At 40.4% G+C, this 25,655-nt stretch overlaps 1 protein-coding gene across 1 annotated transcript in view; it reads left to right on the top strand.

Annotated features, from left to right (window-relative positions):
- The first annotated feature begins 1,472 nt into the window (after nucleotides 1-1,472).
- The window catches only part of kif3a (kinesin family member 3A), a 51,438-nt gene continuing 27,255 nt past the window's right edge, over nucleotides 1,473-25,655 (top strand). The window contains exons 1-6 of the mRNA XM_061899698.1: nucleotides 1,473-1,640; nucleotides 4,741-5,014; nucleotides 16,320-16,464; nucleotides 20,587-20,671; nucleotides 20,819-20,924; nucleotides 22,201-22,340. Of these exons, the coding sequence (XP_061755682.1) occupies nucleotides 1,635-1,640; nucleotides 4,741-5,014; nucleotides 16,320-16,464; nucleotides 20,587-20,671; nucleotides 20,819-20,924; nucleotides 22,201-22,340 (756 nt within the window). The 5' untranslated portion in view covers nucleotides 1,473-1,634. The remainder of the gene's footprint in view (nucleotides 1,641-4,740; nucleotides 5,015-16,319; nucleotides 16,465-20,586; nucleotides 20,672-20,818; nucleotides 20,925-22,200; nucleotides 22,341-25,655) is intronic.

Genomic DNA, 25,655 nt, shown 5'->3' with positions numbered 1-25,655 from the left:
AAGGAACTTTGAATACCAGAATACCAAAACATTTTGGACAATTCCATGCTCCCAATCTTGTAAGAACAGTTTGGAGTGGCCCCTTCCTCTTCCAACATGACTGTGCACCAGTGCACAAAGTAAGGTCCATAAAGACATGGATGACAGAGTCTGGTGTGGATGAAATTGACTGGCCTGCACAGAGTCCTGACTTCAACCCTAGAGAACACCTTTGGGATGAATTAGAACAGAGATTGAGATCAAGGCCTTCTTGACCAACATCAGTGTGTGACCTCACCAATTCTTGACCAACATCAGTGTGTGACCTCACCAATTGGCTTTTGGAAGAATGGTGGAAAATTCTTATGAACACACTTCCCAGAAGAGTTGAAGCTGCAAAAGGTGGACTGACATCATATTGAACCCTATGGGATGGCACTTCAAGCTAATATGTGAGTCAAGACAGGTGGCCAAATACTTTTGGCAATATAGTGTACATATAAATATATATAAATATATATATATATATATAATGTGTGTGTGTGTGTTTATATATGTCAAGGCAGGTGCCCAAATACTTTTGGCAACATATATATATATTTATATACATATATATAAATGTGTGTATATATATACACATATGTATATATCTATACACATATATGTATCGTTATACATATGTGTGTGTACATATATGTATGTATATATATGTGTGTGTTTTTATGTGTGTATATATATGTGTTTATATGTGTATATATATACTGTATGTGTATATATATGTATATATATATATATAATACACATACATACATACATACACATGGCCCTGCGATGAGCGACTTGTCCAGGGTATTCCCGCCTTCCGTACGAATGCTCCAACATCCCCCTGCAATCCTGAAAGGGACAAGCGGTAGTTTTGAAAATGTAAACTATAATAGCCCTCACATGCTTTCATTTTCCGTGTGCGGCCTTAGGTGGAAAAAGTTTGGACACCCCTGAACTAAACAATGTATTAAATGTCGCGGGGCATAAACTGTATGCACATTATGTAAATAAAGACATTTACTATTGTAATAGTAGGTTTACAAACAAACCGTCGTTGGCGTGCAAACTGCAGCCTTGTGATGAAGTGGTTGCCAAGTGGTTGCCAAGTGGTTGCCATGGTGACGGCGGATAACACGCACGAAGGCTGGTTGTCATCCTTTGATCTTCAACTTCGTCCAAAAGACATACACAGGACTTTTAATTCCCTAAAATCCTGAAGCACATTCAACACGAAGATGAAGCAGGTAACGGTTCCTCACAAATAAATTCCTTTCCGACACAAAAATTTAAAACAACGTTTTAATTCCATGCGAAATGTGTCAGTTTGATCAAAATGTCGTCAAAATGTGTGTCAGTTTGATCAAAATGTCATCAAAATGTGTGTCAGTTTGATCAAAATGTCATCAAAATGGGCTGTTTTTTGTTTTTTTAACAGGCCAAGTGACGCATGCGCAGAACGTCCCAGTGGAGCCCCCGAACGTGAGACTGATGTTATGTGTCCTGCAATGGCCTTCAAATGCTCGGAATAAGCACTCTAATGTCCGTCGAGCTTCTCCCTTACAATAACGCTCATTGCACGTTTACTCCAACGACATCCCCGCCGTCTTACCATGCCGGTAAGTCTAAACGTTGTGTTTAAATGGAGTGTTTTGTTAGCTCCGGGCTCCTCCCTTCCTCTGATACCTGATGTGATGCTAACCGGTTAGCTTGCTTAGCATTAGGACATTGTACACCGCGTTATGTCTTAGCTTAACCACACATGTCAAACATTAACTAAATGTAATGATGTAATCCGTGATGTTGGCACCGATGGTCAGTGCTCCTAACCAGAGGCGACTAACCGCAGATAATGCTAATTAACGACCTGTTCGATGCTATTTCCATCCATTCATTTTCTACCGCTTGTCACTTTGGAAGTAGCAAGGGGTGCCATATACTATTATATAAAAAAATGGCGGCCCTATATAAGCACAACACTATCAATCAATGTTTATTTATAAAGCCCTACATCACCAGTGTCTGAAAGGACAACGTAAGGGCAAAGAAAAACTCACCCCAGTGGGACGTCGGTGACAGTGATAATGATGGCTATGAGAAACCTTGGAGAGAACCAGGGCAGTGGTTCTCAAATGGGGATACTTGAAAGTATGCCAAGGGGTACGTGAGTTTTTAGAAAAATATTCCAAAAATAGCAACAATTCAAAATCCATCCATCCATCCGTTTTCTACCGCTTATTCCCTTTGGGGCCACTGGGGGCGCTGGTGCCTATCTCAGTTACAATCGGGCGGAAAGCAGGGTACACCCTGGACAAGTCGCCACCTCATCGCAGGGCCAACACAGATGGACAGACAACATTCACACACTAGGGACCATTTAGTGTTGCCAATCAACCTATCCCCAGGTGCATGTCTTTGGAGGTGGGAGGGGCCTATCCCCAGGTGCATGTCTTTGGAGGTGGGAGGGGCCTATCCCCAGGTGCATGTCTTCGGAGGTGGGAGGGGCCTATCCCCAGGTGCATGTCTTTGGAGGTGGGAGGGGCCTATCCCCAGGTGCATGTCTTTGGAGGTGGGAGGGGCCTATCCCCAGGTGCATGTCTTTGGAGGTGGGATGAAGCCGGAGGACCCGGAGGGAACCCACGCAGTCACGAGGAGAACATGCAATCTCCACAAGAAAGATCCCGAGTGCAGGATCGAACCCAGGACCTTCGTATTGTGAGGCAGATGCACTAACCCCTTCTTTCCACCGTGCGGCCCAATTAAATTTATCCATCCCATCCATGTATTTTCTACCGCTTGTCCCGTTCGGGGTCGTGGGTGTTGCTGGAGCCCATCTCTATTTGGGGACGGCGTGGTGCGGTTGGAAGATTGGCCGTGCTAGCAGCCTGAGAGTTCTTAGTTCAATCTCCACCTTCTACCAACCCCGTCATGTCCGTTGTGTCCTTGAGCAAGACACTTCACCCTTGCTCCTGATGAGTCGGGGTTAGGGCCTTGCGTGGCAGCTCCCATCATCAGTGTGTGAATGTGTGTGTGAATGGGTGAATGTGGAAAAGGTGTCAAAGCGCTTTGAGTACCTTGAAGGTAGAAAAGCACTATACAAGTATAACCCTTTTACCATTTATATCTCAGCTTCCATCCATATATTTTCTACCGCTTATTCCCTTTGGGGTGGCGGTGGGCGCTGGTGCCTATCTCAGCTACAATCGAGCGGAAGGCGGGGTACACCCTGGACAAGTCGCCACCTAATCCCAGGGCCAACACAGATAGACGGACAACATTCACACTCACATTCACACACTAGGGCCAATTTTAGGGTTGCCAATCAACCTATCCCCAGGTGCATGTCTTTGGAGGTGGGAGGAAGCCGAAGTACCCGGAGGGAACCCACGCGTTGACGGGGAGGACATGCACACTCCACACAGAAAGATCCCGAGCCCAGGCTTGAACCCAGGACTATTCAGGACCTTCGTATTGTGAGGCAGACGCACTAACCCCTCTGCCACCATGAAGCCCTAAATCTCAGCTTAATAATTAATAATTTAAGCTATCCATCCATCCATTTCCTACCGTTTATTCCCTTTTGAGGTTGCGGGGGGCGCTGGCGCCTATCTTAGCTACAATCGGGTTGAAGGCGGTGTACACCCTGGACAAGTTGCTACCTCATCACAGGGCCAACACAGATAGACAGACAACATTCACACTCACATTCAAACAGTAGGGACCATTTAGTGTTGCCAATCAACCTAATTGGGTATAAATTATTTATTGCAAACCAGTAATTATAATCCGCCAATGAGTGTCTCTGCTGTCTGGAGCTCGGCATGGTAACCGTGTAATACTCTTCCATACCAGTAGGTGGCAGCAGGTATTTAATTGCAGGAGGCAGCGTGTAGGTAAAAAGGTATCTAACCCTTATCCTAAAATAAACAAAAGCCGAGTCCTGCTAAGAAAAGGCATTGAAGCTTGGGGATGGTTTTGCAAAACAAAACTAAAACTGAACTGGCTGCAAAGTAAACAAAAAGAGAATGCTGGACGACAGCAAAGACTTGCAGCGCGTGGCGCAGACGGCGTCCATAAAGTTAAAGTTAAAGTACCAATGATTGTCACATACACACACACGAGGTGTGGTGAAATTTGTCCTCTGCATTTACCCATCCCCTTGATCACTCCCTGGGAAGTGAGGGGAGCAAAGGGCAGCAGCGGTGCCGCGCCCGGGAATCATTTATGGTGATAAAGTACATCCCGTGCATGACATGACAATCAACAATGTCCCCGCAAAGAAGGATAGCGTCCACACAGCTTAAATAGTCCTGAACGCGGAAAAAAAACATGTGCGGGGAATAGCGTTCAAGGAAGACATGAAACGGCTACAGGAAAATACCAATAAAAGAGCAAAAGCCACCAAAATAAGAGTGCAAGACAAGAACTAAAACACTACACACAGGAAGACACCAAAAAACTCCAATAAGTCGCGGCGTGTGGTGACAGTACACATACTTTGAGACAAGAGCTATAGTGACACATGCTTGCTTATGGTTTGAATTCATATCCAACACTTGTGAGATCAACTGTTTTTTTGTCAATATTGGCTACTGAGTTTCATTTTTTTATGTTTTCTGCTGGTGGTGTGACTCTTCATTTTTTTTAATGAAAAAAATGTGCCTTGGCTCCAAAAAGGTTGAAAAACTCTGCTCTAATGACTCACCCTATGTGTTCCAGAGCAACAAGCTTGACAAGCCGGAGGTGAGTGACAACGTCAAGGTGGTCGTGCGATGTCGCCCCCTCAACCAGAAGGAGAGGTCCATGGGCCACAAACTGGCTGTGTCGGTGGACGAGATCCGAGGCACCATCACAGTCAACAAGCTGGAAACCTCACATGAGCCCCCCAAAACATTCACCTTCGACACGGTGTTTGGGCCTGACAGCAAACAGCTGGATGTCTACAACCTCACCGCCAGACCAATCGTCGACTCGGTGCTAGCAGGGTACAATGGTATGTCTGGACATTTACTTCTTTTCTTGCGGCGCCATGCTTCTCAAACTTTTTTCTAACAAAACCACCTCAGAAAACTCTTGGCTCTACAAGTACAACCATAACGACTGACATTAAGACACAGTAGCGTAATAGGTCTAAGTCAGGGGTCTGCAACCCAAAATGTTGAAAGACCCATTTTGGACCAAATAATACACAAAAGAAAATATACCTGGAGCCACAAAAAAATGTAAAGCCTTATATAAGTGTTATTTGGAAGACAACACATGATGTAATTGTCTATATTCAAGTTAAAGTACCAATGATTGTCACACACACACTAGGTGTGGTCAAATTTGTCCTTTGAATTTGACCCATCCCCTTTTTCACCCCCTGGGAGGTGAGGGGAGCAGTGGGCAGCAGCGGTGCCGCGCCCGGGAATTATTTGGTGATTTAACCCCTAATTCCAACCCTTGATGCTGAGTGCCAAGCAGGGAGGTAATGGGTCCCATTTTTATAGTCTTTGGTATGACTCGAATATATATATATGTGTGTGTGTATGTATGTATGTATGTATATATATATATATATATATATATATATATATATATATATATATATATATATATATATATATATATATATTAGCACTCCACGTAAGTCAATAACATCAACAAACAAAGCTCACCTTTGTGGATTCACGCACAGCATAAAAAGTTTGATGGGCAAAAAGAGACAAAGGAGGAGTGGCATAAAACACGTCTTCCTGTGGCAGCATTAAGGAAAGTTTTACATGTACCGTTTCTTTCGGACTATAAGTCGCAGTTTTTTTCATAGTATGGCCGGGGTGCGACTTATGTGTGAAATTACTAACACATTGCCGTAAAATATGAAATAATATTATTTAGCTCATTCACGTAAGAGACTAGACGTATAAGATTTCATCGGATTTATGGATTAGGAGTGAGAGATAGTTTGGTAAAGGTATAGCATGTTCTATATGTTATAGTTATTTGAATGACTCTTACCATAATATGTTAGGTTAACATAGCAGTTGCTTATTTATGCCTCATATAACCTACACTTATTCAGCCTGTTGTTCACTATTCTTTATTTATTTTAAATTACATTTCAAATGTCTATTCTTGGTGTCGGGTTTTATCAAATAAATTTCCCCCAAAAATGCGACTCATACTCCAGTGCGACTAATACATGTTTTTTTTCCTTCTTTATTATGCATTTTCGGCAGGTGCGACTTATACTCCGGAGCGACTTATACTCCGAAAAATACGGTAAACTAACTATGGTGCGTTCAAGGACTTCCAAAATCAGGACAAAATGGCGCGTGCCAAATACTCTCATCAGTGAAGCATGTTTAATATAAACAGTGGTATTTCTAACAATTAGGAAGGTTTGTGTCATGTTTGTCCTCCTACAGAAACCATAATAAAAAAAAAAATTTTCCCTCATCTTTTTCCGTTTTCATACATTTTTAAAAAAGCTCCAGGGAGCCACTAGCGCAGGGGTAGGGAACCTATGGCTCTTTTGATGACTGCATCTGGCTCCCAGATAAATCTTAGCTGGCATTGCTTAACACGATAAGTCAGTGTTTTTCAACCTTTTCTGAGCCAAAACACATTTTTTTCATTGAAAAAATTCTGAGGCGCACCACCAGCAGAAAACATAAAAAAAATTTCACTCAGTAGCTGATATTGACAAAAAAAATTGTTCTCGCAATAGCTCTTGTCTCTATGTAGGTGTACTGTCAAGCCGTAACTCATTTTGAGTTTTTTCGGTGTTTTCCTGTGTGACTTGCGCTCCTATTTTGGTGGCTTTTCTTCTTTTGTTGGTATTTTCCTGTAGCAGTTTCATGTCCTCCTTGAATTCTATTCATCGCACCTGCTTTGTTTTTACAATCAAGACTATTTAAATTGTGCGGACACACTCCTTCTTTGTGTGGACATTGTTGATTTTCATGCCATGAACGATGGATGTACTTTGTGGTCGACGTCTGCTCCGCACACCGTAAGTCTTTGCTGTAGTCCAGCATTCTGTTTTTGTTTACTTTAGAGCCAGTTCAGTTTTAGTTTTGTTTTGCTTCAATGCCTTTTCTTATCGGCACTCGCCTTTTGTTTATTTTTAGTTGAAGTGTTGGATACCTTTTTACCTACATGCTGCCTCCTGCATATTGTGATCACGACATACCATGTTCCCAACATCTACAAAAGCAATTGCTGCCACCTACTGATATGGAAGAGTATTACAAACTTACTCTGCCGAGCTCTAGACAGCACAGACACTCAATAACAGAACATTTTTGAATATAATTACAGGTTTGCAAAAAATATTATCAACCCAACTAGGTGAAATTACATAATGTCTCCCACGACACACCAGACTGTATCTCACAGTGCCGCGGCACAGTGGTTGAAAAACACAGCAATGAGTAATGAATAATTCCGCTGGTAATCACAGTGTTAAAAATAACGTTCAAAATATAAAACATTCTCATGCATTTTAATCCATCCATCCGTTTTCTACCGTTCCTGTTCAAGAAGTCGCATTAATGGTAAGAACTATTTTATTCATTAGCTTCAGAATAACAATGTTATTAAAAAGAAGAAGAATACTTATTATATTCTTAAAATGTTGGTCTTACTTAAAAATGCACACGTTTATTTGTATTCAGTGTTAAAAATTATTATATGGCTCTCTCGGAAATACATTTTATAATATTTTGCTTTCATGGCTCTCTCAGCCAAAAAGGTTCCCGACCCCTGCACTAGGGCGATGTAAAAGAGCCACTTGCAGATCGAAAGCCGCGCGTTGCCGACCCCCGGCCTAAGTATACATTAAAACACGGCAGAGGTTTTATTTAACAAGTATACCGTATTTTCCGGACCATAGGGCGCACCGGATTATAAGACGCACGGCCGATTAGCGGGTCTCTTCAGGTCTTTTTTTCATACAAAAGGCGTACTGGATTATAAGGCGCTTTAAAGGGGATTTTTCTTTTTTCAAAATTTAAAACACTTCCTTGTAGTCTTCATAACATGTAATGGTGGTTCTTTGGTCAAAATGTTGCATAGATTATGTTTTACAGATCATCTTCAAGTCGCTTTCTGATAGTCGCTTCAGGATGCGCCATTTTTACATGGCTCCACTTCGACAGCGTCTTCTCCCCGTCATCTTTGTTGTAGCGGTGTAGCGTGCAAGGACAGGAGTGGAAGAAGTGTCAAAAGATGGAGCTAACTGTTCTAATGACATTCAGACTTTACCTAATCATCCGTGGCTCACTAGTACAACAACAACGCCGGAAATGTGTCCCGTAAAAAAAATGTTCGACCGGAACTTTGTAATAACTGAAGTTCCCTAAGTGATTAATGTAAACTGTCAACACCCATGGTTTTTAGAGCTTTCATAGCGAGTCTAATGACAGCTATAAGTTAGAACTTTACGCTACTTTGTATTAGAAATGGCAACAGCTGAATGCCTGCTAACGAGATGATAGAGAAAAATAAGAAGCTTATCGACGACGTACAATGACGGAGGCCCGCAAATTTTCAGGGTTTATGCAGATCCCAAATACACATCAGCAGGTACCAGAAGGTAAGAAAAGTTGGTTTTGCATAATATTGCAAAACAAAAAGCCAGATAATGTCTGTTAATGGGTGCCATTTTGCGGTCATTGCACACACACCATAATTATACTTGTAAGTTGACAATCCATCAAGCGGTACAGCTTCATAGTTTACCAAATTAGTACTAAAACATTTTGACAGATTTTTGAGTGCCGCGTGTAGTGTTCTTTATTCTCAGTGGAACATTTAAAGTTTTGGCGTTGTTTACTGACATCATCTTGCAGTCTACACATATCTCTTATGTGTGACTGCCATCTGCATATTTATCATTAATCAAAACAAATCAACTTTATTTATGACGCACATTTAAAATTTACCACAGGGGTAGCCAAAGTGCTGCACAATGGGCAGGTTAAAAGGTAATACGAGAACCGGGCAAACACAACATAACACAAACAGAACATGATACACAATAAATAAATAAAACATAAAAACAGGTTCGCAGCAGGTTTATAATGGGGCGCCATTGCAGGATGGATATCACTCAGTGTTAAAAGCCATGGAATAAAAGTATGTTTTCAAGAGAGATTTAAAAACAGGAAGACACCATGTACTAAATAAAATAGCTACGAGGTCGGTACATTAGCACACTGTTGATTTTTGAGAAAATGAAAGGCTTTTAAGTGTGCCTTATAGTCAGAAAAATATGGTGTTGAAAATGTTTGGCCTCTGTAACATCACGCAGTTTGAACAGTAACACTGTGCGTAGCACTATATGCAGCCCATGTACAGTTGTGATCAAAATTATTCAACCCCCACACAATTTTGGTGTTTTAGCAAGTTGGACATTTATTCCGTATTTTGTTTATAGTCATATCAAATAAAGATGCATTAAACAGACAAATGCAACTTGAATGACGACATTATATTTTGTAACATACCAAACAGTGTCATTTCTTTTAATATCTCATTGACAAAATTATTCAACCCCTTGAAGATCATGACTCTTAATAACAGAATTTGAATAAGGTATTTTCAATCAGGTGTTGTAAACACCTGTAGATGTGATTAGAACCATAACGTTCAACAATTAAACTGATTGAAAAAGACTGTGACGCTCAGCTTGTAGATGGTCAATGGTGTATTTGCAACATGGTGAAGTCCAGGGAGTGGACAAAGAAGTCAAGAAAGGAGGTAATTTCTCTTCGTAAGAAAGGATACGGGTATAAGAAAATAGCAAAGACATTACACATTCCAAGAGACACAGTTGGGAGCATAATTCGCAAGTTTAAAGCTAAAGGCACAGTGGAAACACTACCTGGGCGTGGTAGAAAGAGGATGCTGTGTGCAACTGCTGTCCGGTATTTGAAGCATACAGTGGTGAAAAACCCCCGGGTAACAGCTGAGGAACTACAACAGGACATTGCAGAGGGGGAACGCAGGTTTCGTCCCAGACAATAAGGCGCACACTACGAGATGAAGGCCTCCATGCCAGAACTCCCAGGCGCACCCCACTTCTGACTACCAGGCACAAGAAAATAGACTCCAGTATGCCAAAAATCATCTGGACAAACACCAAAGGTTTTGGGAAACTGTTCTATGGAGTGATGACACAAAACTGGAACTCTTTGGGCCTATGAATCAACGTTATGTCTGGAGGAGAAAAAATGAAGCTTACAAAGAGAAGAACACCTGGCCTACTGTTAAGCATGGTGGGGGGTCAATCATGCTCTGGGGCTGTTTCTCTGCCTCAGGTAGCGGGAATCTTCAGCGCGTTCAAGGCAATATGAATTCTATTTCCTAGCAGAATATATTAGCTGCAAGTGTCATGAAGTCAGTGATGAAGCTGAGGCTTGGGAGACGTTGGACCTTCTAACAGGACAAGGATCCCAAGCATACCTCCAAATCAACATCAGAGTGGTTGCAGAAGAAGGGCTGGAAGACTCTGGAGTGGCCAGACCTAAATCCTGTAGAAAAGCTGTGGTGGGACTTGAAGAAGGCAGTTGCAGCACACAAGCCCAAGAATATGAATGAACTGGAGGCCTTTGCCCAAGAGGAATGGACTAAAATACCTGTAGATGCTTGCAAGAAGCTTATGTATCACCTTTGAAGGATGTCATTACTGCCAAAGGGTGTTCTACTAAGTACTAAAGATGCATGGAACTAGGGGGTTGAATCATTTTGTCAATGAGATATTAAGAAAAATGTCCTTTTTTGGTATTTTGTAAAATACAGTGTTACAATTTAAGTTGCATTTGTTTATTTGACACATCTTTATTTGATATGACTATAAACAAAATACGGAATAAATGTCCAACTTGCTAAAACACCAAAATTGTGTGGGGGTTGAATAATTTTGATCACAACTGTACCTCTATATATTATAACATTTTTATAGTTGCTTGCTAGACTGCAGTGGTGGATAAGGAGTACATGGGTAGAAAAGTTTAAACGAAGAACACATACTAAACTGGAAATCACAAACACCATAAAACCAATGAAACGGAAAATGACGCAATCACATATTTGCTGCAACTGGAAAAAAAACACACAACAAAAAAATGCGTGAGTGAAATGCTGCAAGTTAATGTACCAAAATGGAACCTATTAGTCCACCAGAGTTGGCTAGTATGTGTAGTAGTAACTCAATGTATGAGCTTTATTGGTTCTGTAACAGCTCTTAACTCAAAACCCTTGTATCTAAAAGTAGTGTTGCCCGTAGAAATGAATTGAAATCAATTAAATTGGTGCATGGCTTGCCAACACAGCACAGTTGTATCATGAAACATGCTTTTTAAAAAGAAACAAGAAGTTGTGTATGAAAAACTGTACAACACAATGAAATACAAACAACTGCAGAACTGATGTAATAAAATGTAAAGCATTTTCTCTGAAGAGTGGACTTTGAATTGCTTTGCCGTCAAACACACAATCAGCAGCCTCTCCATATTTTGATAGATGAATGTCTGCCGTTTAGATATTATTTTAATATCCTTGGCTGGAGTCGGACTCATTGTGCTTCAGTGTGGTGCAAACTAGTAGCACTCTCAAAATTGCTTCACCAAATTGACTTTCCTCATTATGTTTTTGATTATTTCTTTAATTCAATGAATACCATCTACTTTTTCTTCTCAGCACAGTCCTTTACACAGACTTCCTTCCTTCCCACGCTATGAAAATCAAAACTAAGTCAGTACCTAGCTATAAGCTATGGCCAGCGAGTAAGACCAGATGTTTTTAAAAGCCTACTGAAATGAGATTTTCTTATTCAAACGGGGATAGCAGCTCCATTCTGTGTGTCATACTTGATCCTTTCCCCATATTGCCATATTTTTGCTGAAAGGATTTAGTAGAGAACATCCACGATAAAGTTCGCAACTTTTGGTCGCTAATAAAAAAGCCTTGCCTGTACCGGAAGTAGCAGACGATGTGCGCGTGACGTCACGGGTTGTGGAGCTCCTCACATCTGAACATTGTTTACAATCATGGCCACCAGCAGCGAAAGCGATTCGGACCGAGAAAGCGACGATTTCCCCATTAATTTGAGCGAGGATGAAAGATTCCTGGATGAGGAAAATGAGAGTGAACGACTAGAAATAAAAAAAAAAAGACTATAAAGTGGGAGCGATTTAGATGTTTTTAGTGAGATTATATGGTCGAATCTGTGCAACCGGAAGGTCAGCCCCGCACTTTTCTTCAGCACCAGTCGACGGGTGGTGGCGATGCCCATCTCTGCCCTTCGAAATGATCGCTGCATAATACACTGTACTTTGTGTGTGTGGTCCAATCCAACAGTGTTCGCTTGACCGCTTTGTTCCATAGTAAAGCTTCACCGTCATCTTTCGGGAATGTAAACAATGAAACACTGGCTGTGTTTGTGTTGCTAAAGGCGGCCGCAATACACCGCTTCCCACCTACAGCTTTCATTCTTTGACGTCTTCATTGTTCATTGAACAAATTGCAAAAGATTCAACAACACAGATGTCCGGAATACTGTGGAAATATGTGATGAAAACAAATGACCTATAGTTGGGAACGGTGCTGGAACAAAATGTCCTCTACAATGCATGACGTCACGCGCACGCGTCATCATACAGCAACTTTTTCGCATGATACTTCTGCGCGAAATTTAAAATTGCAATTTAGTAAACTAAAGCGGCCGTATTGTCATGTGTTGCAATGTTAATATTTCATCATTGATATATAAACTATCAGACTGTGTGGTGGCTAGTAGTGGCTTTCAGTAGGACTTTAATGCATAACAATTAGCTGAGAGACAAATCTTACCTCAAAACACTCTTAAGTTGAGGTTCCACTGTATAGTATGTCTACATTTATTTTAAACATTCCACTTTTAGAAACGCGAATATATGTTCTTGTCTCATTCCGATGTGAACATTAGCACACAAATTAGGGATGTGTGAAACGGTCTCGGACGATTTTCGCGAAAAGTTATATGATCAGCCATTGCTGATTTTTGTCTTTTTTTTGCAGATCACACTGATCCTCTCTAACTGACCTTGTAATTATCTTTAGTACCCCGACTGAGAAGCTGCTTTCAGCTAATTATGTGTCTTCATACACAGTATGGAGCCGCTCCCCTACATTAATAATAGTCACCTAATAAACTGCATTTTATACTTTATTAAAAATGTGAAGTGAATTATATTTATATAGCGCTTTTTCTCTAATGACTCAAAGCGCTTTACATAGTGAAACCCGATATCTAATTTTTACATTTAAAGCAGTGTGGGTGGCACTGGGAGCAGGTGAGTAAAGTGTCTTGCCCAAGGACACAACGGCAGTGACTAGGATGGCGGAAGCGGGGATCGAACCTGCAACCCTCAAGTTGCTGGCACGGCCACTCTACCAACCGAGCTGTACCGCCCGATCATTATCAAGTACAATTATCACTCGAGGACGAAGCTTGTCATCTTACACACCGAGCACAATAGCTCCTAGCTTAGTTAACTGCTAACCAAGCTTTTAACACCAAGTAATAAGTGCGTAGTAAAGTCTTAAGAAGTGTTGATGGCATCACGTTACAGTAAGCAGATATTTACGAGCAACTTAATAATAGAGGATAATATAATCACAGTTGTTTGTGTGTCAGCATTGTCACAGTCAGTACACTACATATAGCAGGAGGGCGGATCCATACATAAAATGGTGATGCCAATACCAGAGATAGTATCAGTATATAATCCATAATAGTTATTTTTATTTTCTCAATAATTTTGTTGACATTTTTGTTAACGCTTACAAATTTCAGGAATAATTCCTTGGACACCATAGGACTTTGAGGGGATTTTTTTTCCTTTTCAGCGAGAATTGTATGTAATAAAAGCGAATAAGAAACTAATTTAAATACTGTGTTAATATTGTTATACTGTCAATAGCCCTTAGCATAAATAAATGAAAAATGTTACAATTACCGTCATTTTCAGATTGTAAGTCACTCCCAACATATTTGATGTTCAAATTGATCCATATGAGTTGGGAACTTGTGTTAGATGTAAATATAAACGGAATACAATGATTTGCAAATCCTTTTCAAGCCATATTCAGTTGAATATGCTACAAAGACAACATATTTGATGTTATGACTGATAAACATTTTTTTTTTTTTTTACACATGGCAAAGAAGTTGGGAAAGGTGGCAATAAATAGTGGTAAAGTTGAGGAATGCTCATCAAACACTTATTTGGAACATCCCACAGGTGTGCAGGCTAATTGGGAACAGGTGGGTGCCATGATTGGCTATAAAAACAGCTTCCCAAAAAATGCTCAGTCTTTCACAAGAAAGGATGGGGCGAGGTACACCCCTTTGTCCACAACTGTGTGAGCAAATAGTCAAACAGTTTAAGAACAACCTTTCTCAAAGTGAAAGTGCAAGAAATTTAGGGATTTCAACATCTACGCTCCATAATATCATCAAAAGGTTCAGAGAATCTGGAGAAATCACTCCACGTAAGCGGCCTTGCCGGAAACCAACATTGAATGACCGTGACCTTCCATCCCTCAGACGGCACTGTTTCAAAAACCGACATCAATCTCTAAAGGATATCACCACATGGGCTCAGGAACACTTCAGAAAACCACTGTCACTAAATACAGTTGGTCGCTACATCTGTAAGTGCAAGGTAAAACTCTACTATGTAAAGCGAAAGCCATTTATCAAGAACATCTAGAAACGCCGCCGGCTTCTCTGGGCCCGAGATCATCTAAGATGGACTGATGCAAAGTGGAAAAGTATTCTGTGGTCTGACGAGTCCACATTTCAAATTGTTTTTCGTGTCATCCGGACCAAAGGGGAAGCGAACAATCCAGACTGTTATCAATGCAAAGTTCAAAAGCCAGCATCTGTGATGGTATGGGGGTGCATTAGTGCCCAAGGCATGGGTAACTTACACATCTGTGAAGGCACCTTTAATGCTGAAAGGTACATACAGGTTTTGGAACAACATATGCTGCCATCTAAGCGCCGTCTTTTTCATGGACGCCCCTGCTTATTTCAGCAAGACAATGCCAAGCCTCATTTAGCACGTGATACAACAGCGTGGCTTCGTAAAAAAAGAGTGCGGGTACTTTCCTGGCCTGCCTGCAGTCCAGACCTGTCTCCCATTGAAAATGTGTGGCGCATTATCCATCCATTCCGCTCATCCGAGGTCAGGTCGCAGGGGCAGCAGCCTAAGCAGGGATGCCCAGACTTCCCTCTCCCCAGCCACTTTGTCTAGCTCTTCCCGGGGGATCCCAAGGCGTTCCCAGGCCAGCCGGGAGAGATAGTCCTCCCAACGTGTCCTGGGTCTTCCCCGTGGCCTCCTACCGGTCGAACGTGCCCGAAATACCTCCATAGGGAGGCGTTCGGGTGGCATCCTGACCAGATGCCCGAACCACCTCATCTGGCTCCTCTCCATGTGGAGGAGCAGCGGCTTTACTTTGAGCTCGTCCCGGATGACAGATTTTCTCACCATATCTCTAAGTAAGAGCCCCGCCACCCGGCGAAGGAAACTCATTTCGGCCGCTTGTACCCGTGATTCAAGAGTGAGGGAGGATTGGATTGTGAGATCGACAGGCGGATCGGTGCGGCGTCTTCAATAATGCGAACGCTGTATCGATCCATTGTGGTGAAGAAGGAGCTGAGTCAGAAAGCAAATCTCTCAACTTACCGGTCAATCTACGTTCCCTTCCTCACCTATGGTCATGAACTTGGGGTCAGCGTAAAATACGACAGCAGAGACCCCGGACTTTTGAACAACTGAAGTTCTACATGAAACAAGAATGGGAAAGAATTCCATTTTAAAAGCTTCAACAATTGGTTTCCTCAGTTTTCAAACGTTTATTGAGTGTTGTTAAAAGAAAAGGTGATGTAACACAGTGGTGAACATGCCCTTTCCCAACTACTTTGGCATGTGTTGCAGCCATAAAATTCTGAGTTAATTATTATTTGCAAAAAAAAATAAAATGTTATGCGTTTGAAGATCAAATATCTTGTCTTTGTAGCATATTCAACTGAATATGGGTTGAAAAGGATTTGCAAATCATTGTATTCTGTTTATATTTACATCTAACACAATTTCCCAACTTATATGGAAACAGGGCTAGTACTTGCTGGTGACATTTTAGCTATCTTTCAACCGGCAGAATTACTAGTAGATCTGCATCGTTGGATTGCTTGGTCATTATATTATGTGGTCCTTAATGTCACTTTTGTGATTTGTTTGCATTCTGCTCTTCACTTTCAGGCACCATCTTTGCCTATGGACAAACTGGCACCGGGAAGACCTTCACCATGGAAGGTGTTCGAGCAGTACCAGAGCTCCGAGGGATTATCCCCAACTCTTTCGCCCATATTTTTGGTCACATTGCTAAAGCGGAGGGAGACACAAGGTAAGAATATATACCGAATTTTACAATCACAGTTTTCATAGAATTTTACTTTTGCTCTAAAACAGTGAAAATTATTCAACATAATTGATTGAAGAAAAACTATACCTGGATATACTTCAATGTAGTCAGTGTACCACTTGTATAGATGTAATAACTGCTTGAAATGCCTTAACATAGTCGTCAGTAATGTCAAACGTATGCCCTGCAAACAGCTTTTAGCCGGCCAGTGAGATGAGTTTGCAAAGTGTAAAAAAAGACCAAAAAATTTGGAGGAAATAATTGACTGTTTTAAATGTGTCCGTTGGATGTCGCAATAGCAATTCTTTGTGTCTCCTGCTTCAAAGAAGGCGAAGCTACAGGATGTGTTGTGTTACGATAGAAGGAACACTTCGGTGTTTGGACACTACGTACTTACGCTGCTTATTAGTGAGAGTAATGATACAAAATGTGGATTGTACATCCGTGCACTGATTGGCAAAGATCTTGTTGGTAATGTAACCTGTCACATTTCGACCTAAATAAATGCTTTCGATAACATGTACATTTTTTGTTGTAGTGATCACTGGGTAAACATTTTCCCCTTCTGAGTCCAAATTCACAAGTTTTGTTGTATATGGCGCTACATATGTACAGAATGAACCATATGATGTTAATACATCAGTTGAGGAAAAGTAGTCCGGCTTCCTCCCACTTCCAAAGACATGCACCTGGGGATAGGTTGATTGGCAACACTAAATGGTCCCTAGTGTGTGAATGTGAGTGTGAATGTTGTCTGTCTATCTGTGTTGGCCCTGCGATGAGGTGGCGACTTGTCCAGGGTGTACCCTGCCTTCTGCCCGATTGTAGCTGAGATAGGCGCCAGCGCCCCCCGCGACCCCGAAAGGGAATAAGCGGTAGAAAATGGATGGATGGATGGGTACTATAATAACATCCTGTGATCTAATTTTGTTGTTTTAAATTTACACCAATGAGAGCATCTTAAAACTCTGCCAGATTCAGTTCCACCTATTTTACTGATTAACATTATCACATCATTTATTCAGAAAGTACAAATAACGATAGAATACTATTAGCTGCAACATGTAAGCGTAATAAAAACATTATGATTTGTACATTTTCATGTACTTGGTCTATTTTTAAGCAAAGAAAGTTGTCTATATTTTTAAGTCATCATGCAATGATTTTACTAGTGTGGCCCACTTAGGAATATAATTTTTTGCATTTGGCCTCTGAGCTCAAATTAATTTAACACCTCAGGTCTAAGGCCTTCAAATATTCCATTGTTTTTGCTCATATGTGACCTGTATCAGATTTTTTCATGTCCCTGTGAACCGTGCAATTCCGAATTGATTGATATCAGACCCAGGCCTCTTTCGTATGTGGAAATAAATCGGTTACATATACGACGATTCCTCCTCGCGCTGCAGGTAGCATTCATCCGACCAGAACGTCCGCAAAAAGCGATATTCGCCCAAATAGATGGTTACAAGATAAATAGTTGATGACGGAGAGGAAAACCGGTGAAAATAAAATGTTTTAGGAACTTACGTGAAACTTCCACCAATCCTTTCTTTGACTGTTTGCCCACAGACACGTTTTTAGGCAGACATCAAAACAAATTATCCCATAAAACTGTGAGAGCCAAAATACTTCTTTCTTCTTTATCTGCCACTCGCAATTTTTTGCCTCATAAAACGTTGAAAATCCTTGAAATTGCCATGGATGCTCCTTTTAAACACTGCAGTGCATGCGACGTCATAACATCATGTCCCCATGGGGGTCAGATTGCATCCACATTACAAATTGCATTTTTTTGGGTAATGTGAACGGCCACTAAAAGATCGGACTTTACAAAAAAAAATCTTAATTAGACATCGGACCCTGCAGTGTGAACAAAGCCTCAATAGCAGGCAACACACATGAGCAGCAAGATAATTGCGTCTTGCCTACAGTTCGGCGTGACAGTCTAGGGCTGCACGAGTGCTGCCGGCACACAGGAGCTGTGATAAACTGACGGACACATCGATTCCAAAATAAATTGTTAGTTTCTGTTCAGACAAGTCATTTTTAGTAGACTGTAATAAACTTTTTAAATTAAGGTACCAATGATTGTCACACACACACACACACTAGGTTTGGTGAAATGTGTCCTCTGCATTTGACCCATCCCCTTGTTCACCCACTCGGAGTTGAGGGGAGCAGTGGGCAGCAGCAGTGGCCGCGCCCGGGAATCATTTTCGGTGATTTAACCCCCAATTCCAACCCTTGACGCTGAGTGTCAAGCATGGAGGGAATGGGTCCCCTTTTTATAGTCTTTGGTATGACTCGGCCGGGGTTTGAACTCACAACCTACCAATCTCAGGGCGGACACTCTAACCCAGGGGTAGGGAACCTATGGCTCTAGAGCCAGATGTGGCTCTTTTGATGACTGCATCTGGCTCTCAGATAAATCTGAGCTGACATTGCTTAACATGATAAGTACTGAATAATTCCACTTGTAATCACAGTGTTAGAAATAATGTTCAAAATATAAAACATTCTCATGCATTTTTAATCCATCCATCCGTTTTCTACCGCACCTGTTTAAGAAGTGGTGTTAATGGTAGGAAGTTATTTATTTACTATTGGTTAGTGTGGGGTTTGCCCTCCTGGGGGTTCTTCAGACCACTACGCACCAACATGAGAGCCTGTTTCAGGGTTACAATATTGTTTTATTTTTCAATAAGTCTCTGTTGCTTTACAGCAATTGTCTTTTTGTCTTTCGTCCTCGCTTTGGCTCTAGCTCCAACCCTGTCTCTCCTCCTGGCTGCTGCTTATAACCGAGCGGCAGGTGATTAGATAACAAGGCCCAGGTGGGCCATCTACACACCTGTCGCTGATTTCGAGGCTGATCCTGGCAACACCCCGCTTCGATGCAGGCCCGCAGGCCACGCCCCCTCCACAGTTAGCTTCAGAATAACAATGTTATTACAAAAAATATTATGTGGCTCTTACAGAAATACATTTTAAAATATTTGGCTTCTTGGCTCTCTCAGCCAAAAAGGTTCCCGACCTCTGCTCTAACCAGTAGTCCACAGAGTAGGCCTATATCTATAATGGTATAAAAGCTGTACACTGACTACTTTAGTTTCCACGGAATCAACCTTTTGAGAAGATTACTTCATAATAAAATGCAATGTTAGCGGTTTACTAATGTGGGATATTGTTACTATAATTAGTAGGGCTGAGAATCTTTGGGTGCAACACGATACAATTCAGTATCGATTTTTGGGGTCACGATTCGATTCAAAATCGATTTTTTTTTTTTCAATTAAACACGATTCTCGATTCAAACTGATTTTTTTCCTGATTTAAAAGGATTCTCTATTCATTCAATACATAGGATGTCAGCAGGATCTACCAGTCTGCTGACATGCAAGCACAGTGGTAGATGTTTGTAAAAAGCTTTTATAATTGTAAAGGACAATGTTTTATCAACTGATTGCAATAATGTAAATTTGTTTTAACTATTAAACGAACCAAAAATCAGACTTATTTTATCTTTGTGAAAACATCGGACACAGTGTGTTGTCCAGCTTATGAGATGCCATGCAAGTGTAAGCCACTGTGACACTATTGTTCTTTTTTTTTAATAAATGTCTAATGATAATGTCAATGAGGGATTTTTAATCACCGCTAAGCTGAAATTATAACTAATATTGATACTGTTGTTGATAATATTCATTTTTGTTTCACTACTTTTGTTTTGTTCTGTGTGGTGTTTGTGTCTCCTCTCAATTGCTCTGTTTATTGCAGTTCTGAGTGTTGCTGGCTCAGGTTTGCTTTTGGAATTGGATTGCATTGTTATAGTATTGCTGTGTATTGTTTTGTTGGATTGATTAAAAAATAACTAAATAAAAAATAGATTTTTTAAAAATGAGAATTGATTCTGAATCGTACAACGTGAAAATCGCGATTCAAATTGAAATCGATTTTTTCCCACACCCCTAATAATTAGACTGAAGCAACAGCACATTGTTTAATATGGTTATCAATAAACGAATTGTAAAAAGTCTCATTTATTTTCTTGGTTTAAAAAATAAATTGTTCTTGTTTCATTAAATACAATTTAACGGCACACAGGTTTTTGGTTCATGTTTCATACCTGGAGATCTACAATGAAGAAGTGCGAGACTTGTTGGCTAAGGACCAGACGCAGAGACTTGAGGTATGAATTGAATATTTTTTATATATTAGTATTTCAATAGTAAATCTCCTGAGTCATTTTCAGAAGTGCGATAACAAGCTGAAGGCAGAAATGAATCATTCCTTGCCTTGATGAAGTTATCTTTTTATATATCTTTTTTTACCATAGGTCAAAGAAAGACCGGACGTTGGCGTGTATATCAAAGACCTCTCAGGCTATGTTGCTAACAATGCTGACGACATGGACAGGATTATGACTCTGGGCAACAAAAACCGTAAGACGACACCCACATGCAAGCGTTTTTGTTTGCAACTTTAAGAGACAGAGGCTTTAGTTGTTTAACAAGCTTGTGCTTTCATAATCCACACACAGTAGCAGCATTGTGTTTCATACTTTAAACCTGTGTTGCTGCGTATAATAGAATAGAATGCCTTTTATTGTGACTATTAAAGGCCTACTGAAATGAGATGTTCTTATTCAAACGGGGATATCAGCTCCATTCTATGTGTCATACTTCATCATTTCGCGATATTGCCATATATTTTGCTAAAAGGATTTAGTAGAGAACATTGACGATAAAGTTTGCAACTTTTGGTGCTGATAAAAAAGCCTTGCCTGTACCGGAAGTAGCAGATGATGTGCGCGTGACGTCACGGGTTGTGGAGCTCCTCACATCTGAACATTGTTTACAATCATGGACACCAGCAGCGAGAGCGATTCGGACCGAGAAAGCGACGATTTCCCCATTAATTTGAGCGAGGATGAAAGATTTGTGGATGAGGAAAGTGAGAGTGAAGGACTAGGGAAAAAAAAATCCCTTATCTGCTTATTGTGTTACTAGTGTTTTAGTGAGATTATATGGTCGGCCCCCCGCACCTTTCTTCAGCACCAGTGGACGGGGGGTGGCGATGCCCATCTCTGCCCTTCGCAATGGACCTTCTTCGAAACACGATCTTTCGAAATGATCACTGCATAATACACTGTACTTTGTGTGTGTGGTCCAATCCAACCGTGTTCGCTTGACCGCTCTGTTCCATAGTAAAGCTTCACCGTCATCTTTCGGGAATGTAAACAATGAAACACCGGCTGTGTTTGTGTTGTTAAAGGTGGCCGTAATACACCGCTTCCCACCTACAGGTTTCTTCTTTGATGTCTCCATTGTTCATTGAACAAATTGCAAAAGATTCAGCAACACAGATGTCCAGAATACTGTGCTGGAACAGTGCTGGAACAAAATGTCCTCTACAATGCGTGACGTTACGTGCACGCATCATCATACCGAGACGTTTCAGCAGGATATTTGGGCGTGAAATTGGCATGTATTGCAATGTTAAGATTTCATCATTGATATATAAACTATCAGACTGCGTGATCGGTAGTAGTGGCTTTCAGTAGGCCTTTAACATCTACAATGGAATTGAAAGCAGCTCTTTTATGCAAAACATACAACATTATATAAAAGAAGAGAAGTAATAGTGCTAAATACATCAAATAAGTTACTATATGCAAGGTTTAAATTGGACATATTGTTTATCATCTTTACTGATTAGGATCTGTTGGGGCCACAAATATGAATGAGCACAGCTCCCGATCTCACGCCATCTTCACGATCACCATCGAGTGCAGCGAGAAGGGTGTGGATGGAAACCAGCATGTGCGCATGGGAAAACTTCATCTGGTGGATCTTGCGGTACGTAGCGAGACATTTCCAAGTGACAAACTGGGAGAAGGTTTTGTTTTTCATTCAAAGACTGATGAGTTTGGCGCGCATGAGTTGCTTGAGTCATTTGGGGGTTTTTTTTTACTTGTATTACTAATCAGTTTGGAGCGTGTATGTGTCGTTCGGATCATACGCGCACAAAACCGTAGAATTGCCCAACTATGCGAATTGCCAAATGGTATCTACTGTTAAAGAAGGAATATCATTGAAATTGACATCATGTGACTGAAATGCTGTCATGTTGAGGAAAAGGAACTATTCTCTGGGGAAGTCATGTGTCTGGGATTGATCATTGTCTCCAAAACAGTCACCACTTCTGAAGCAGTCGAGAAGGTCACTTGAAACACAGACTAAGGGCCTGATCTACCAAGATCCCAATGCCACGCAGTAAACGTGTGCAATCTATAAAATAGCGTGTATTATTTGTGGGCGTGTTGCGTGTAGTAAACAGGCACACTTTTATTTACTGCACATTCATGTAATCATGCTCCAACTGTGGCATTTCGTTTTGTTTTCAAACATACCGGAGACATGTACTACTTTTTATGGGCATTGTAGAAGCAGTTGTGCAATGCATCTACAATTTAACCACTTTTTTTCTTTTTTCTACAACTTAAAATCTGCTCTTGTTTTAGAGAGACTGCACTTAATTCCGACTCAAGACTCAACAAAATGCATGTTTTTTTCATATAAGAAATGTTGTATTAATATGTACAGTACAGGCCAAAAGTTTGGACACACTTTCTCATTCACAACTTAACTACATTGATAAAGCTAGAAATTCCACCGATCAACCCTGATAAGTCACACATGTGACGTGAAAACCATATCAGATGACTACCTCCTGATGCTCATCGAGAGAATGCCAAGAGTATCCAAAGCAGTCATCAGAGCAAAGGGTGGCTATTTTGAATCAACTAAAATATAAAACATGTTTTCAGTTATTTGGTAAATGGGTTATACTTGTATAGCGCTTTTCTACCTTTTTAAGGAACTCAAAGCGCTTTGACACTATTTCCACATTCACCCATTCACATATACATTCACACACACATTCACACACTGATGGTGATGATATTTCACCTTTTTTTGTTCAGGACATAACTCCACATGTGTTCATTCATAGTTTTGATGTCTTCAGTGACAATCTTCAATGTAAATAGTCATGAAAATATAGAAAACGCATTGAAGGAGAAGGTTTGTTCAAACTTTTGGCCTGTACTACTGTATTGATTGATTGATTGATTGATACTTTTATTAGTAGATTGCACAGTACAGTACATATTCCGTACAATTGACCACTAAATGGTAACACCCCAATAAGTTTTTCAACTTGTTTAAGTCGGGGTCCACGTTAATCAATTCATGGTACATGGTATTCAATGTGAAATAATCAAAAGTCATTAAAAAAAATACTAAATGACACGAAAACGCTGACATTAAATTTGTTTAAGTCCATAAGTCTTCTAGTAACTATAAAATTATAAAATGATGCAGCTGAATCAACGATATGTCTAACATTTTTTATTTCTGACCATCCAAAATGTTGAGACGCACACACCTTGAACAGATGATTCTTGTCTGTGCAGAGTGTGTACCGATGTTTGCACATCCTTCTCACACCTGCTAAAAATGAAAAAGACTAAATAGTGTTCACAAAACAGGGATGAGTGTTGATAAATCACATTGCGTGTGTTAACTAGTTATAGTTGCATCTTATCCTCCCAGTATTGTGTGTGTTTTGATTATCAGTATATATTTTGCGTACTCATGAAGACAGTGACACAAAATTGAATGCACACCTTTTCTGCTCATTTAAAAGACGCAATCCACTTTGCACACCTTTATTAGATCAGCTTTGCATGTGTCAAATACAAAGCTTATGCGAGCCGGGACACCTCTCATCTGTTTGTGTTATTGTGAACCAGACCACCAATACAAGCTCAAGCTACAGGCATGAGTGCAGCCCTAACTCTAAAGGCTCACTTTTTTAATATAACATGTTTTTACCATAGCCTCAAGTCGCTGCCACTCAAAAACGTACTAGTTGTCAAGCGCCTTTAAGAACCGCAGCACAACTCAAACCTTCACAATAACAGTGATTGTGCAACATCTAATATATAGTTTTCCAAACAGTACCTTATACAGTATAAGCATTTTGTACTTAAACACTTATTGGCACATCTATGTTGCAAAATGATTTAACTCAAAATGGTGGTTAAAAGTGTCCTATGATGTATTGTATGAATGAATGTAAAGATTTTAGTTTTTTTTTTTCTTGGTTAAGCAATCAATCAAACTTTATTCATAAAGCGCTTTTCATACATACAAGAAGTTCAATGGAAAGTGCTTTACAAAGTTAAAACAATACCCCGATGACCCATTTCCCCCATAATCTCATACGTACACACGGACACAGATACCAAACACAAACAAATAAAGAATAAAATATAAGTTAAAATAATAACTATCAGGTAAAAGCCAAATCAAAAAGGTGGGTCTCAAGCCTGCTCTTAAAAATATTAACGTTCTCCGCAGCCCTGAGGGCCATAATGGTGGAAAGATGCTGTCCCGTGACTTTTGGAATAATTAGGAGATGAGTGCCGCAGGATCTTAGGGCCCAGGAAGGTTCATAGGGTAAAAGCAAATCTGAAAGATAGGAAGGCCCAAAACCATAAAAATAATCTTAAAATTGATCCTGAAACACACGGTGAACCGATGCAGAGGTTTTAAAACTGGTGTAATGTGAGCCCGCCTTCTTATCTTCGTCAGTACATGTGCCGCTGAAACCTTTATTTACCCAGGAAAGTTCCATTGATATTGAGTCTTTTTCGAAAGATTCCTGCACATTCACACACCAGGTGCCATTTAATTAACATGTATTTTGGTTTTGATTTCAACCAAGAAAAGCGTAGTGCTGATAAAACTTGTGCTTCACTTCATGTTAATGGTATATAATGTGGTTATAAAGAGTGTACAGTTACAGTTTTAGTTTACATTAATTCAAGGGTCAGCGTTTTAGAAGCCATTTTTAGGTTTAATTGCATTAGATATTTTAGCGAGTCCGACAACTGATAATGGTGGATTATTGGGATGTATGGTATTCTGGGTTGTTAGAAGAACAAGAAAGTACAAAGAAACCGAAGTGAAAACTCACAAAAACGCTATAAGATCCAAACCGCGGATTTCGTGGACCCTTCCTCCCCTAAAAGATAGTATATTATGCTTTTAAAAAAAGAAAACTGGGTTTAATATTTTATCGTGCGTAAGAATATTTTGAGCACA

This window comes from Nerophis ophidion, linkage group LG05 (genome assembly GCF_033978795.1).
Source record: "Nerophis ophidion isolate RoL-2023_Sa linkage group LG05, RoL_Noph_v1.0, whole genome shotgun sequence".
Taxonomy (NCBI): Eukaryota; Metazoa; Chordata; class Actinopteri; order Syngnathiformes; family Syngnathidae; genus Nerophis; species Nerophis ophidion.
Note: the sequence above shows the minus strand (reverse complement) of the source record. Positions and strands in the feature narration are given on the sequence as shown.